Here is a 12018-nt window from a genome sequence, read left to right as displayed (position 1 = left end):
GGAGGATAAAACAGAGTAAAAAAGTCCTCCTGTAGGGAAGGAGCCAAAGCATTAGCTGGCTGGAGACAAGAAGCTGCTGGGTTTGTAAATAGCGTTAAAAAAAGGTTCTGCTAGAGCCGGACCGAAACAGCAGCGCGCACAGCGGAGCTGCCGGCGCAGCATCAGACCACGGAAGGAGGTGAGCCGGCTCGGGGGGTCCCTCTGCATCGCCGTGCAAAGCTCTGCCGCGAGCCCGGGGGCAAGAGCAGCTGCTGCTGCAAGCGGCACGCCTGCAAAGTTCGCGGTGCAAGCAAATGTGTTTGCTGAACCCCGCGCACCGCCCGCCCCAGCGCGCGCAGCCGGCAGCCGCGGGGAGGCTGCCAGCTACCGGGGATACCGATACACACCAAACACCAAAATTCTGCCCGCCACCGACAAAGCAGGATTGCAAGAAAAGCAATATCTTAAACGTGGGCTGGCTGCCAAGGTTTTCACAGAACTCACAGTTATATACATTGACAAAGGAAAGGTGCGACGATACATTTTCACAGTAACTGCAGGAGCTGTAAAGGTGCCCGGTTAAAGGGCATGCAGATAGCAGCTAACGCAGCTGTGGTTAAAGCGCTGCAGTGGGCCCAGGCATTATAAAGGTAAAGCAAAAAAAAAAAAAACCCCGCATAAAGCCCTGGTAGATCATTTTCAGAAGGCTGCTGATTGCAGTCAGAAATAAGTTTCATAATCGTTCGGAAGAGTTATTGCAGTGAACAGTGCAGAACTTTGGTCATGTCTTCAGAAATAAATAATCAGAATTGGTTAAATAAAATCCAGCGACAAGACAACAATTTGCTGGCTGCAAACTGCTAAAAGCCTGAGGATTAGGCTAAGATAACTCTCCTTTACCAAATGTGCGTAACAGGACATGAGTACTTGCAGATGATCATTTTGCGGTATACTAATTGTGGATTTCATTTAGAAAATTGAATACTGAGACGCTATTAAGAAATACGAACAAGTCCACAATACAAACTGTCAGTTTTGCTAAGTGAAACTAAAGTAGGTTCCCATGTCTGCAGCAAAGCAGCCATTCGCAACGTGAAGCAGTGATTTGATCTTTTCTGGAGATTATTTCCTAAATCCAAATCGGGAACTAATTCTCAGTTCCAGCCGTGATGAGACTCAAGGGGCACACCAGTAAAACGATCTTATTTAGCTTCACCGAGCAAGCCCTCGCGTGAGCACCTTGCCCCGTACAATTTGTTGAATCAAGCCGTCGGGCAGAGCACTGACTCGGGGAGCAGCGGAAGATGGCAGAGCAAGAGGGGAAGCCCTGACCCACGCCTGCCTTTACTGTTGACTTGCCACGGGATCCCGCAGATATTACAAATACTCAGATGGGAAGAGAGAGTTGGTCTTACTTAGTGCAACCACAAGCTCTCAGAGCCAGAAACTACTTCACCTGCAGCATCTGTTCCAGTGGAGACTTTGTCTCCGCTATAAAAGGTAGGTGTCTCACTTGGTAGCCAGCTTATTTTAGAAGCCTGCAGTGGTAGGACTCCATCGACGGTATTAAACCACTGCACGTTTTCTTTGGGTAGACTGAGCCCCAGAAGAACGAGAGAGAAAGAGAGATCAGCTCACGGCCAAAACCATTGTGCTACCTCCAGCACTTAGGCAAATTTTTGGCAGCATCAGGTCATTATGCCACCTTTCATCCTTCTGGAGCCAGGGCCTTGCAACGGACAACCTTGCGCTGGAAACACTAACCCTTTTTTTGGCCACTCACAAGCAGGCAATACGACACTTGCAAACCTAAAACAGTAGATTTCTGCTCCCTGCACAGGCACAAGGCTGTCACGAAAAATTGCAAGTTTGTGCAGTCCCTTCTTAAGTGAATGAAGCTCCTCGTGATCTCAAGGCCACGCACTTGTGTATGGGCCTATAAGTCTAAATGGCTGAACGCTTAATTCAGGTGATAGACAGCCCTTTTTAGTCTTCCTTAGCAGATACTCAGAGAGCTAAATCACATATATAAAGCAAATCTACTTAGGGGATAAATGTCCAAATAAATACAAAAGATGGGATACTGATCTTTTAATCTTCCTCTGCGCGAGATGGCTCTTTCGCGAGGTCTTCCCTGTTGACTGGAGGGAAAGATTGCCCAGCCAAGTTCACACTAAGAAGGCAGGAGGCCCGCAAAGGTATGGCATGCAGCAGACAGACATGCCACCACCCACAAGCCAGCGGGACATCGACTGCCTACCTGAAGTCCATTTGGTGGAGAAAGCAGGCAATTATCACAACACACAGACGTTGCACAATGAGCTCACTACATCTGAGAAAGACAAATAACCTTTCTTTTAGTTATTGCCGATCTGCCACCTTCATTTGGGCATTAAAATCATTTTTTAAACAATGAAACAAGTAATAACGTTTAACTAATGAACGCTGAATTATCGGCATAAACATGCCAACATTTATTTATTTATTTGCCTCACCAAGAACACGTTCTCCTCTGTTTGGTCTTCCGTTTTAATGGCTACAGTTTATCATATTAACTAGACTTCTGCTTTATTGGGTTTTAAGTTCTGGATTTTGCCAAGACACCTGTAGGAGAGCAGTCTCAAGTAAGATAAATAATAATACTGATTAAAAAAAAAAAAAAGCTACAGCCACCATTGCCAAAAGGCGAGTGTGAACGGACTGCCTTCGCTTACCACGCAGAGCCCTTCTTTCTTGCTCTCATTTGCCGATTTTACTGCCAGCTTTCCACTAACATCTTACACTGCTTAAGACAGTTCTCTGCAGGCAACAGTGACTCGCTAACTCGCCATTAATTTGCTTTCCCCACCTACCAGCAGGCTGCCTACAGAGGAAGGAAAGCCGAACCGGGAGAATTATCCGTAACGAATGTGGAGCCCAGTCGGGGTTTCCGGGAGCATCGGAAATGTCAGCTACGCCCAGGGTGGCGCAAGGATCCCGCCCTCATGCGAGGTATCTGCCCATCGTCTCGCATGACGAGGAACCCCGGTCCAGCTGTGCCACGGCTATCCATTTCAGAGCCCGAGCACATGGGTTCCCCCACCTGTCACAACTGTGAAACGTACAGATAGCGTTTACTTCCGCGGCATTCATCGCTCAAATTAACAGGCAACCTGTTAGTCTGAGCGCAATTAGCACGCCAGCCCAAGCCTCACCCTAGCCGCGTCTGGCGGCCGAGGTTTGCAGCCTGGTGTACGTTTTGACGATACGCAGGCCACCCTATAGAGCAGAAATCCCGTGAAAGCATCAGCGGGTTTAACCCGAAGGGAAGCAAAGCACGCTGCTGGAGAACCTGGCTCGCCCTCACTGGAGCCCACAACGGGAAGTGCAAGCTTCTGTGAACTGAAACAGAGCAGGAGGCTCGCCCGAGACCCGGCATCTTGAAACGCAACATCAGCCTTTTCCAGAATTATCTGCCAGCAGTAGGACAGGATGCAAGCAGCGGGAAACCCCCCTCCATGTCAGGGCTCCACCTTCTCCATCTGAGACTACGACCCACATGGGCTGCAACCACACCAACACACTCGTGCTTTCTCTCCTGCGGTCCTTAAACCTACATACCAGTTTCTTCCATGTTGCAGCCACATCGCCTGCAACACCTGAACGCGTGGGATGACTCCTTTACCAGGATACCTCTTCAAATAGGGTTAGTTTTGGAACACCAAACAAACTGTTAGGTTTAATTCTGTTAATTTGGCGTTCACCTTTCCCCGCTTGCAGTTGTTACCATAACACACAAACCACACACAGGTTCCTTCACAAACACAAAGGCCACAAACATGACTTTTATATGAAACCTGAAATCCTCTCAAGCAAGAAGGCCTTGAAGGAGTGCACAACCCAGACGTCACAGCAGCAGGACTGCCTTGATCTATCTCAGACCTCTGAAAGCTGAAGATACATTTAGGGTCGTAACTCCAGTCTTGTAAACAGAGAAGAGTTTTCTGTTTGTTTAGTAATCACTGATTTGTTTGTTTGTTTATTTTTTATTTTTTTAAATAAATGCTCCACAATGTTGCCTGGAGTTATCCTCTTGTTTATTCTATTAACCAGTCCATATATAGCACTTCATTAGGATTAGCTAGTCAAAACCACAAGTGCATGAGTCTGACCTTCCTAAATCCAACCCTAACAGCTCTGTACCTGCTGGCAACCCAGAGCAACAGAGACACGGGAGGTGTCACCTTACTGCATATTGACCCAGCTTTCTGCCACGAGTCCGGATAAATCTAAACGACGCACGCTCAGAGCAGAGCATCTGTCCTAGCACCATCGCTGCTCTTTGCACATCTGTGACACTTTTTTGTCCTCTTATATTGCAGGCTACGGGCACTGGTGGAAAAGCGACCTGCCATTCTCCACCTGTGGCTACTCACATAAACGCAGAAAACAGGAGGGGAAAAAAAAAAGGTGGCTTACCCGCAGGAAGGAGAGGTCTCGGTTGTGCTCAATGCTGGTGATTTCCAGGTTGCCCATGACTACCTCGCAGTTCTCATAGTACTTGCGCAGTGCCCGGTACTGCTGCTCCAGATCAGACAGGGAGCTCAGCTTGTTCTCGGTGCCAGCACACACTGCGAGAAACCAAAGGAAAAAAGAGTCAGAAGGGCACAGGAGCAGAGAGGGAAGTAAGATTTGCGCTCAGGGATACAGGGAATTGTAACAGGAATCATGTCTTAACCGCCAGATTGGGCCCTGCAAAAAATCAGCACAAGTCACTTTCATATGAGCAGCAGGGGTGAGGAGGTATGAAGACGGTCTGTGACAATCCCAGCAATTTAAACACACCTTATCAAAAGGAATAAAGCGCTGGTATTTACCACTGAGCATGCAGAAAGGCTGAAAAGGCAGAAACGCAGGGAAAAATGCAGAGCTGGTTGATCCCAGCATCTCACGGGCCAAATCCAGGTCTCAGTGAACTCCATGCTAGTCCTGCCAACGGCAGAATTAGGCAGTGACTAGGGGTGTACTAGTCACGGATTAATGGCTGTACGGCTGGAGACCTGCGCATCGGAGCGAATCTGTCCAGTCTAATATATTTCCCATTTTGCTGATGTCTAGAAGGGTCTGCTAGAAAAACCAAGAGCAACCTGACCAAAAGGCTCGTATCCAACACGGTTCACCCCTCTCCTTCCTTCAGTCCTCTCTTCCCAGCCACCTCTAACCTGGTGCACAACAAAATCAGAGCAAGACAATAGCAAAAAAGTATATTGTATTTCCAAAATTCACCAAACTCTGATCTGAATATAATCACGGAGATGTGCTGGATGAGCTAGCAAATACCATTTTAGTACAGCCAGTTTTCAGAAGATATCCTTCAATATTGTAGCGTTCAGTTCCCAATTTTGATGTCCAGTTCAAAGCTACTCCAGGAATTATCGCTCTGAGTCTATCACACTGTCGCACACCAAGCAATGACAAAAGTGAATTAGGAAAGGATACACAGAAGCAGCATTTTTCAGCTGCGTTTTTTCCGTTGCATCTTTCTGCCTGTCATAATAGCAACGCTACTTAGATTTCCAAAGGATTGAAGGGTGTTTTGCCTCCTACTTTTACTCTTTACCAACAGCTTGCCAGCTGTTCTTATAGGCAAGTAAGTAAACCTGAACATAACCTAACCTTTGAAACGGGCAGTACTTTATGCAAAACATGAGCCAGATCAGAACAGCGTTTCTGGAGCCATTCCCACTCTCGGATCAGATCGATACAAACCACACTCTCCATGACTGGAGGCATAACCAGTAGAATTCGCCAAAATACGCTCTTTTGAAAGACGTGAGCCCTTTTCCTAAAACATCAAAAATAATTAGTTTTTGGAGTACTACTATTGACTGCTTGCTATGTTCCCTTTAAAAAGAAAAATTTTTTTTAAGAGATATGGGAATAATTCTCATCTCTGTTCACTGCTGCGAGTCTCGTACGCTGCACATCGATGTGTTGTGCCAGGGAGACCCGAGCTTCAAAGAGCCTCTTGGCAAAGGGCTCTGGGAAGCAGCTCCAGACCCAGGACCTGGGAAAACTCCAAAGTTTTCTCCCAAGGAAACTCCCTCTGCCCGAAAAACAGCAAGCAAAATCCATTCCTCTCACACAGTAGTTCCTCACCAGGGGTGGATACCAGGGGCTGGTGTCATTGTGGTTTATCAGACAACTTTGTTTCTTCTCATGAAGAGCAGTTAAACAGCACAGACCAAAGCTGAAAAGGCACTAGGGAAAGACTGCTTTTCCTATACGCGTTTGGTCTAGATTAGGAAATATTTTAAGGGATGTAATTTTTTAGTTCTACAACTTGATAAAATTAAACTTTCAAAGCCCTCAGGAAGTTTAAAGCTTTGAAGTATACTCACTACACTATACTGGAAATAATCAAAACCAGTTTTGTTCATTTGCATTTTAAAATGAAAACTGTTACCTCTTTTCAAGGTCCAGTCTAACCCCTGAAGTTTCCCGTTTTGAAAGTTTCCTCACAAAACCTTACCATTTAGAGTACAACATGTCTAAACACGATTTTGTTTATAATATTTTAATGGAAATCCTGGGGGTCCCCCATGCAGTCTCCTAGTCCTCCCACCGGGACTGGGAACACCCAGAAGGATTAAACATTATCACTGCGGGATGGTCCACCTTTCTTTCCAAAATAAAAAATCTTGTCCTGTGTTACATTTAAAATTTTATTTGAAACAATCTTTAGATGCTTGTAAAGCATCTAAATCCTTCAGAAGGACGCACACATACCAACATCAGAAGACTTCAAAAACGTTTGCTACCTATTACAAAATCTGTTCGTTTGCTTTTTCCTTGAAAGCAACAGCTGCATCTATAACCACAAGATTGACGGAGTTTCTCTCCGAATAAGCATTATTCAGTCTGAAGGCTCCTGAGGACTAACAAATAATTTCTGTTCCAGTTCACAATCAGTGCTAAGGATCAACATAGCTCAGAGAACAATTCCAGCAAGCTCAACTAATAAAGCTATATACTGCGACATTGCTATCTCATGTTGCACACGCATTAAATGTTTCACAAAAGCTAATTTAGCCATTTTTTGCTCTCAGGAGGCAGAACACTCGCAGCCTGCCCTTGCAGGAGGGTTGTGCACAGGTAAAGCTGCCTGCGATCTCAACCAGGAGCTTTATCAGAGGGAGGATAATTTCATGCAAAGCTACCCCACTGATGGTCCATCTCCCCCCGACTCGTCCAGGGCAGGTTACAGGTGGCCCCAGTCACATTGGCTCATGAAGCTGAGAAGGCCCTACAGCAAACAGAGGGTGCGACGCCGCAAAAATCACCGCAACGCGCACCTGACCAACGGTGCGGCGAGACCAGAGCTACGCTGGGGAGCAAGCAGAGAGCCCAGGACTGGAAAAACACGTGTCCAAGTCCCAGAGCAGACGAGGGCATCGCCATGGGCAAAGCGGTTAGACCTTCGCGCCTAGGCTTTACACGCAGCATGGGCTGTATGCAGCTAGACAATAGGGAAAAATACAGCAGTAAGAGGCAGCTCTCAGTGAGAATATTTTCCCCGTGAGAATAACCCTCCTTATGTGAGCCCTTCGAGCGGAGGTGCCTCTGCCTGCTCTCGCAGGATTCAAGTTTCTCTAGCTCCTAGAGAGTAACTTCATCCTTCGCACAGAGTCTTCTAAAACAGAAGCATTTGATAAGTTGTTGGGTTGTAGGTTTTTTTTTTTCCCCTTTCTCTAAATGCAAAATATAACTAGCAAGGTAAAAAGCAGCCCTGCTGTGATGGAAAAATAACATTCCTATTTATAATTACAAAGGAGCTCCCACTTGCCCGGAGGAGTGCCAGAAACCCTGCCAAGAGTCACAGTCATCAGGCTCTTTTTGTGCAAATGCTACAAAGCATTTTCATACGTGGACTTCAGAAGCCTCTGCAGATACCAGAACCTCTCACTAGGTTTCCAGGCCCTGGAGAGAGGCCAAGGCCAAGTCGAGAACAAGCACTTTGGGAGAAGGACCAGAACAGCTTGAGCCACCTCTTTTGAATCTAGAGCCGAACACACGTCATGCTGGATCCCAGGTCTGTCGGACCTTGAGTCTGGATCCTACATCCAGCTGCAATGCAGAGTTACCAACATGCCCTGTCCTTGCAGCAAGAATAGCAACCGGCACTGACGCATGGCAGCAGCTCTTTAAAATAAAGTGCCAAAACAGTAGGCATTTTCAGGGATGTTCTCACAGCGTATGGGCATAAACGTGTGTACAACAACATGTATTTCCTTGTCATGCCATATAGAAACTGTCATCTATATTTCATAAAGAAACGTCTCTTCAAAACACTTTGCTGCATACTGTCAGGCAAATTTTTATAAAGCCTTCAAAACTGAGGAACAACAATAAAACAAAGATTGCATATTAAAAGCAGTCCCAGCAGAAGAACCTCCCCTGGTTAATATAAATACACTAATGTGCCTGCCTCTGACAGTAGTCAGAAAACCAGCAGCTTGGAGGTACCTCCAAATGGCAGTTTCCCTCACTGCTGAGTCCAAACATAAACGTACCTTCACCTTAATATTCCTGCCTTGCTTCGGAGTTTTTACGCAGGTGTCTCAGTACTCGTGGAAACGAGGGAAACCCTTCGGAGCCCTTTCAGCATACACACCACGCTGCAGAAAACCCGACCTTCCCTAACGTTCTCGCAGGCAGAAAGCCCAGCAAACATTGACTGGCAGCCTGTACGAGGTTATCCATGTACCGTGCAGCTCTCGGAAATACATTTCTCTGCAAACACACACTCGGCAAGTGTATTGTGATTTCCTCTATTTTGCTGTTCTGGCGATAAACCTTGCAAAGCGTGCCTGTGCCCTGAGACCTCTAGCACAAAGGTCATCAGGAAGCCGAAGGCAGCGCGCCTCCAGCTCCCTGGGAAGCCTGGAGCCAAGGGTTAGAGCGATCCATCATGCTGGTAGACCTCGGCCACTCTCCATTTAAAACAAAAACTTTCCGTGAATTGGGTGTAGTATATCCTTCCACAGCGAACAGTTCAGCCAATGGAAATGGAAACGGAAGGGAAGACTTACAGATTTCCTCTCCCAGCTCTCTGGGATGAGAGTTGCTTCAAATGGCAGCATGTTCCCACCAGGTTCCAATGGGTCATACGCACAACCCTACCGCAGCCAGTAACACCCACCCTTTCCAGGGCCTTATTTTAGACGTGAGCCACACATCCAAACTTCAGGTTCAGTTACGTATGACCAGCTACCTAAAGCAACAGAGTACAGCTTCAGCCTCTAATGGCGCCAGTTACAGCGGTAGCGATTGCCTGTATTGAGTTTATTTTTGCCGTCAATATTCATGCACATGACTTTGAAATTAACTTCCCATCGATGTTTTTTTTCCACAACAGAGCCAAATCGTTCAGACACTCACTCAAAGGCAGGAAATAGTGGAGGCACGTTTAAAAGTGTCATTTAGCCGCTGCTTTTTACCCCATTATTTTGCCCTTAGTGAGGATAAATCTGTAGTTCAAATTAAGAAATCATATTTGACTCAACCTAATTCCGCCTCTTGTAATTCTAATTGATTTCATAATTCTCCCAGCTCAAAGGGCAATCTAACTTTTGCAAGGAGGGGGAACTTGTTTAAATTTTTATTCAGTCCCCCTCAGGATTTGCCTACCTTTGGAGTTATGAAGGACACATTCAATACTACTGTCTTGGTCCTGGGCAGCTTAACCTCAAAACACATGAAACCAAGCAGGGACAAGGTGTCCTTGCTGCTTATTAATAATTGCCAACAGCCATAAGCAATTTGCTAAGACCCCCAAATGTGTGTGGGGAGAGAAATGCTTGAGGCCCTTAAGGAGTAACTAATTACCAGCGATTTTGTAGCAGTCACCACGCAATTCCTTACGTGCTACCCTTGCAACGACAGCCTGGGTACCCTCCACGGTGCAGATATACACAAAAAGGGGTAGACGGTTTCAATCCTTCCGCTATTTTACAGTTCTCCTCCAATGAGCTGCAAAAGCCCTGCGTTTGCTCGCAATTAGGCATGTCCTAATTAAGGGAGGGACTCACTGCACTTGCAGCCTTGCAGATGTTGCCTGTGAGAAGGTAAAAGAACTACTTCAGCAGGTCACCAATTGTTTTCCTTTAACCCCAGTGGTTTTGGAGAGTGTTTTCAAACCAGAGAACCTTTTTTTCCCTCTAGGCAAGAGACGCTTGTGCTTTTGTAGCAAAGCAGAGCACACCTTTCCCTGTATTCCTGCTTAAAAGCTCAGCTGGCACGAGTATCTTCCTTCTGCAAGGTCTGCTCTGCACTAGAAAATCATTATCGTGTGTGAACCCAGTTGTATGCCGTCAAACCCCTTGGTGGTGTATGGAGCACAGCCACAGTGTCAGGCTGGCAGAAGGCCAGCTAGCCACCACATAGCCCACAGGAGTCCAGCTGGGACCAGCAGACACCACATGGCTGGGTCTAGCGCAGGTGCGAGGTCTTCACTCCTTGCATCTGCACCCAAACTTACGAGGAGCCTACAAACACAGGGTATCTTGTACGTGGCTGAGTGCTATTATTCATTTTGCCTTTACCACAGTTTTGAGCTCTCCCCATGTGTGACGAGGTCAGCAGCATGTTCACTGAAGCCTCAGAAGTTAAATCTCTCATCCAGACTTCAATCTGGAACGTTGGTCTGAACCGCTGCTCCAGCCTCTCATCTTTGCACAGAGGAGAGGTTCCTGGGCTGATGGCACTAAGGACCAAAGGGATTAAGCCCTTGAAATATACTCGCTGACCACCAAAGTCAGTCTAGCTTCACATGCCTTCATCGAAACTTCTCAGCGTTCCTAGAAAACCTGCTGGGACATATTTTATGGGGGTAGTCTCACCTCCACTGGCGGCCCAACAGATGGGATCTGCAAAGGGAAGGTCTTTCCCCGTCTTACAAGAGTAAGAAGGCAACCAACAGGCATAGTAAATATTGACAGCGATTATACCTTCCGTCAAGGAGGACGACATATGCGTGATTACACTTTCCTGCGCTCATGGCACCCTGTCCTTGCATTAAGCTCTCCAAAATCTGTTTGGTTTATGTTACGCAGCACATTTCAGTGATGCAGTGCTCACGTTTGTACCAACCGAAAAATGGCATCAAAACCTGGACTAGATTTATACCCCAACATTTCAAGGATAATTGCCCGTGCCGACCACGTCAAGTCATTGTCATTGCGTTGCTCTATGTTAACGTTCCCAGCGTTGTTTCTCCTCCAGTTTCCTCACATATAGGATACTGCAACCGGAAAGGACAAAAAGTGAAAGCGTACTGCAGGACCTAAAATACGTAGCTAGCTCTAAAAAGGAAGCAGAAATTATTACAGCAGGCTTGGCCAGGCTGTTTTTTTCCCCAGCACTGTGTATAAAATTATTTCCTCTGGATGCTTCTCCTTCCCTTCTTCTCCCTATCCCTCACAGACAAACACATGGGCACACAGGCACATACTTTTCTTCCCTCATTTTGTTCTACTTCGTGGGTAAATAGTCAATCCTTAACTATAATGTAGGTACCGGACTTGACAAGCAATTAAAGCAAACAATTTCCACTCATCTAACTTTGCCAAATTAGTCATCTGCCATCTGCTCGATCATCTGGCTCTCCTTGAGGTCTCACTGGGAAGCTGGACGCGCTCGTGCCGCTCAGGAGGTGGCGGAGAAGCCTCCAAGCCGGAGGGACGCGCCGTGCGGGCCCTTCCATCACTGCCCTGCGCGTGCCGGCTGCTGGGATGGAAACAGCAAACCGCCAGCCCAGAAGCTGTCTTTGCAAAGCATTTAAAACGCAAGGTTTCTCCTACGCGTGTGTAAAACGAACGTTTAGCGAGGCTGAGAGCACGGCGACGTAAAGGGAACGTTGTGTTTTCCTGAACAGGAGGAGGAAACGCTTTCCTGAAGCGTCTTCCACGTTTACGGTTTCGCTCTCATTGAAGAGGGTAACCACAGTAAGCGATTCACAGACACGCTCCAAGAGGGACTTTGTCGGGGCCAGCTCTCAGC

The 12018-nt window shown here is 46.9% G+C and overlaps 1 protein-coding gene across 3 annotated transcripts in view; it reads right to left on the bottom strand.

Moving 5' to 3' along the window:
- Positions 1-12018, bottom strand: part of ERBB4 (erb-b2 receptor tyrosine kinase 4) — a 597238-nt gene that overhangs the window by 380532 nt on the left and 204688 nt on the right. For all 3 annotated transcript variants that reach the window (XM_068947909.1, XM_068947910.1, XM_068947911.1), the window contains exon 2: positions 4438-4589. In XM_068947909.1, the coding sequence (XP_068804010.1) occupies positions 4438-4589 (152 nt within the window). The remainder of the gene's footprint in view (positions 1-4437; positions 4590-12018) is intronic.

The sequence above is a fragment of the Struthio camelus genome, chromosome 6 (genome assembly GCF_040807025.1).
Source record: "Struthio camelus isolate bStrCam1 chromosome 6, bStrCam1.hap1, whole genome shotgun sequence".
Taxonomy (NCBI): domain Eukaryota; kingdom Metazoa; phylum Chordata; class Aves; order Struthioniformes; family Struthionidae; genus Struthio; species Struthio camelus.
This window is presented reverse-complemented; position numbering and strand designations above follow the sequence as displayed.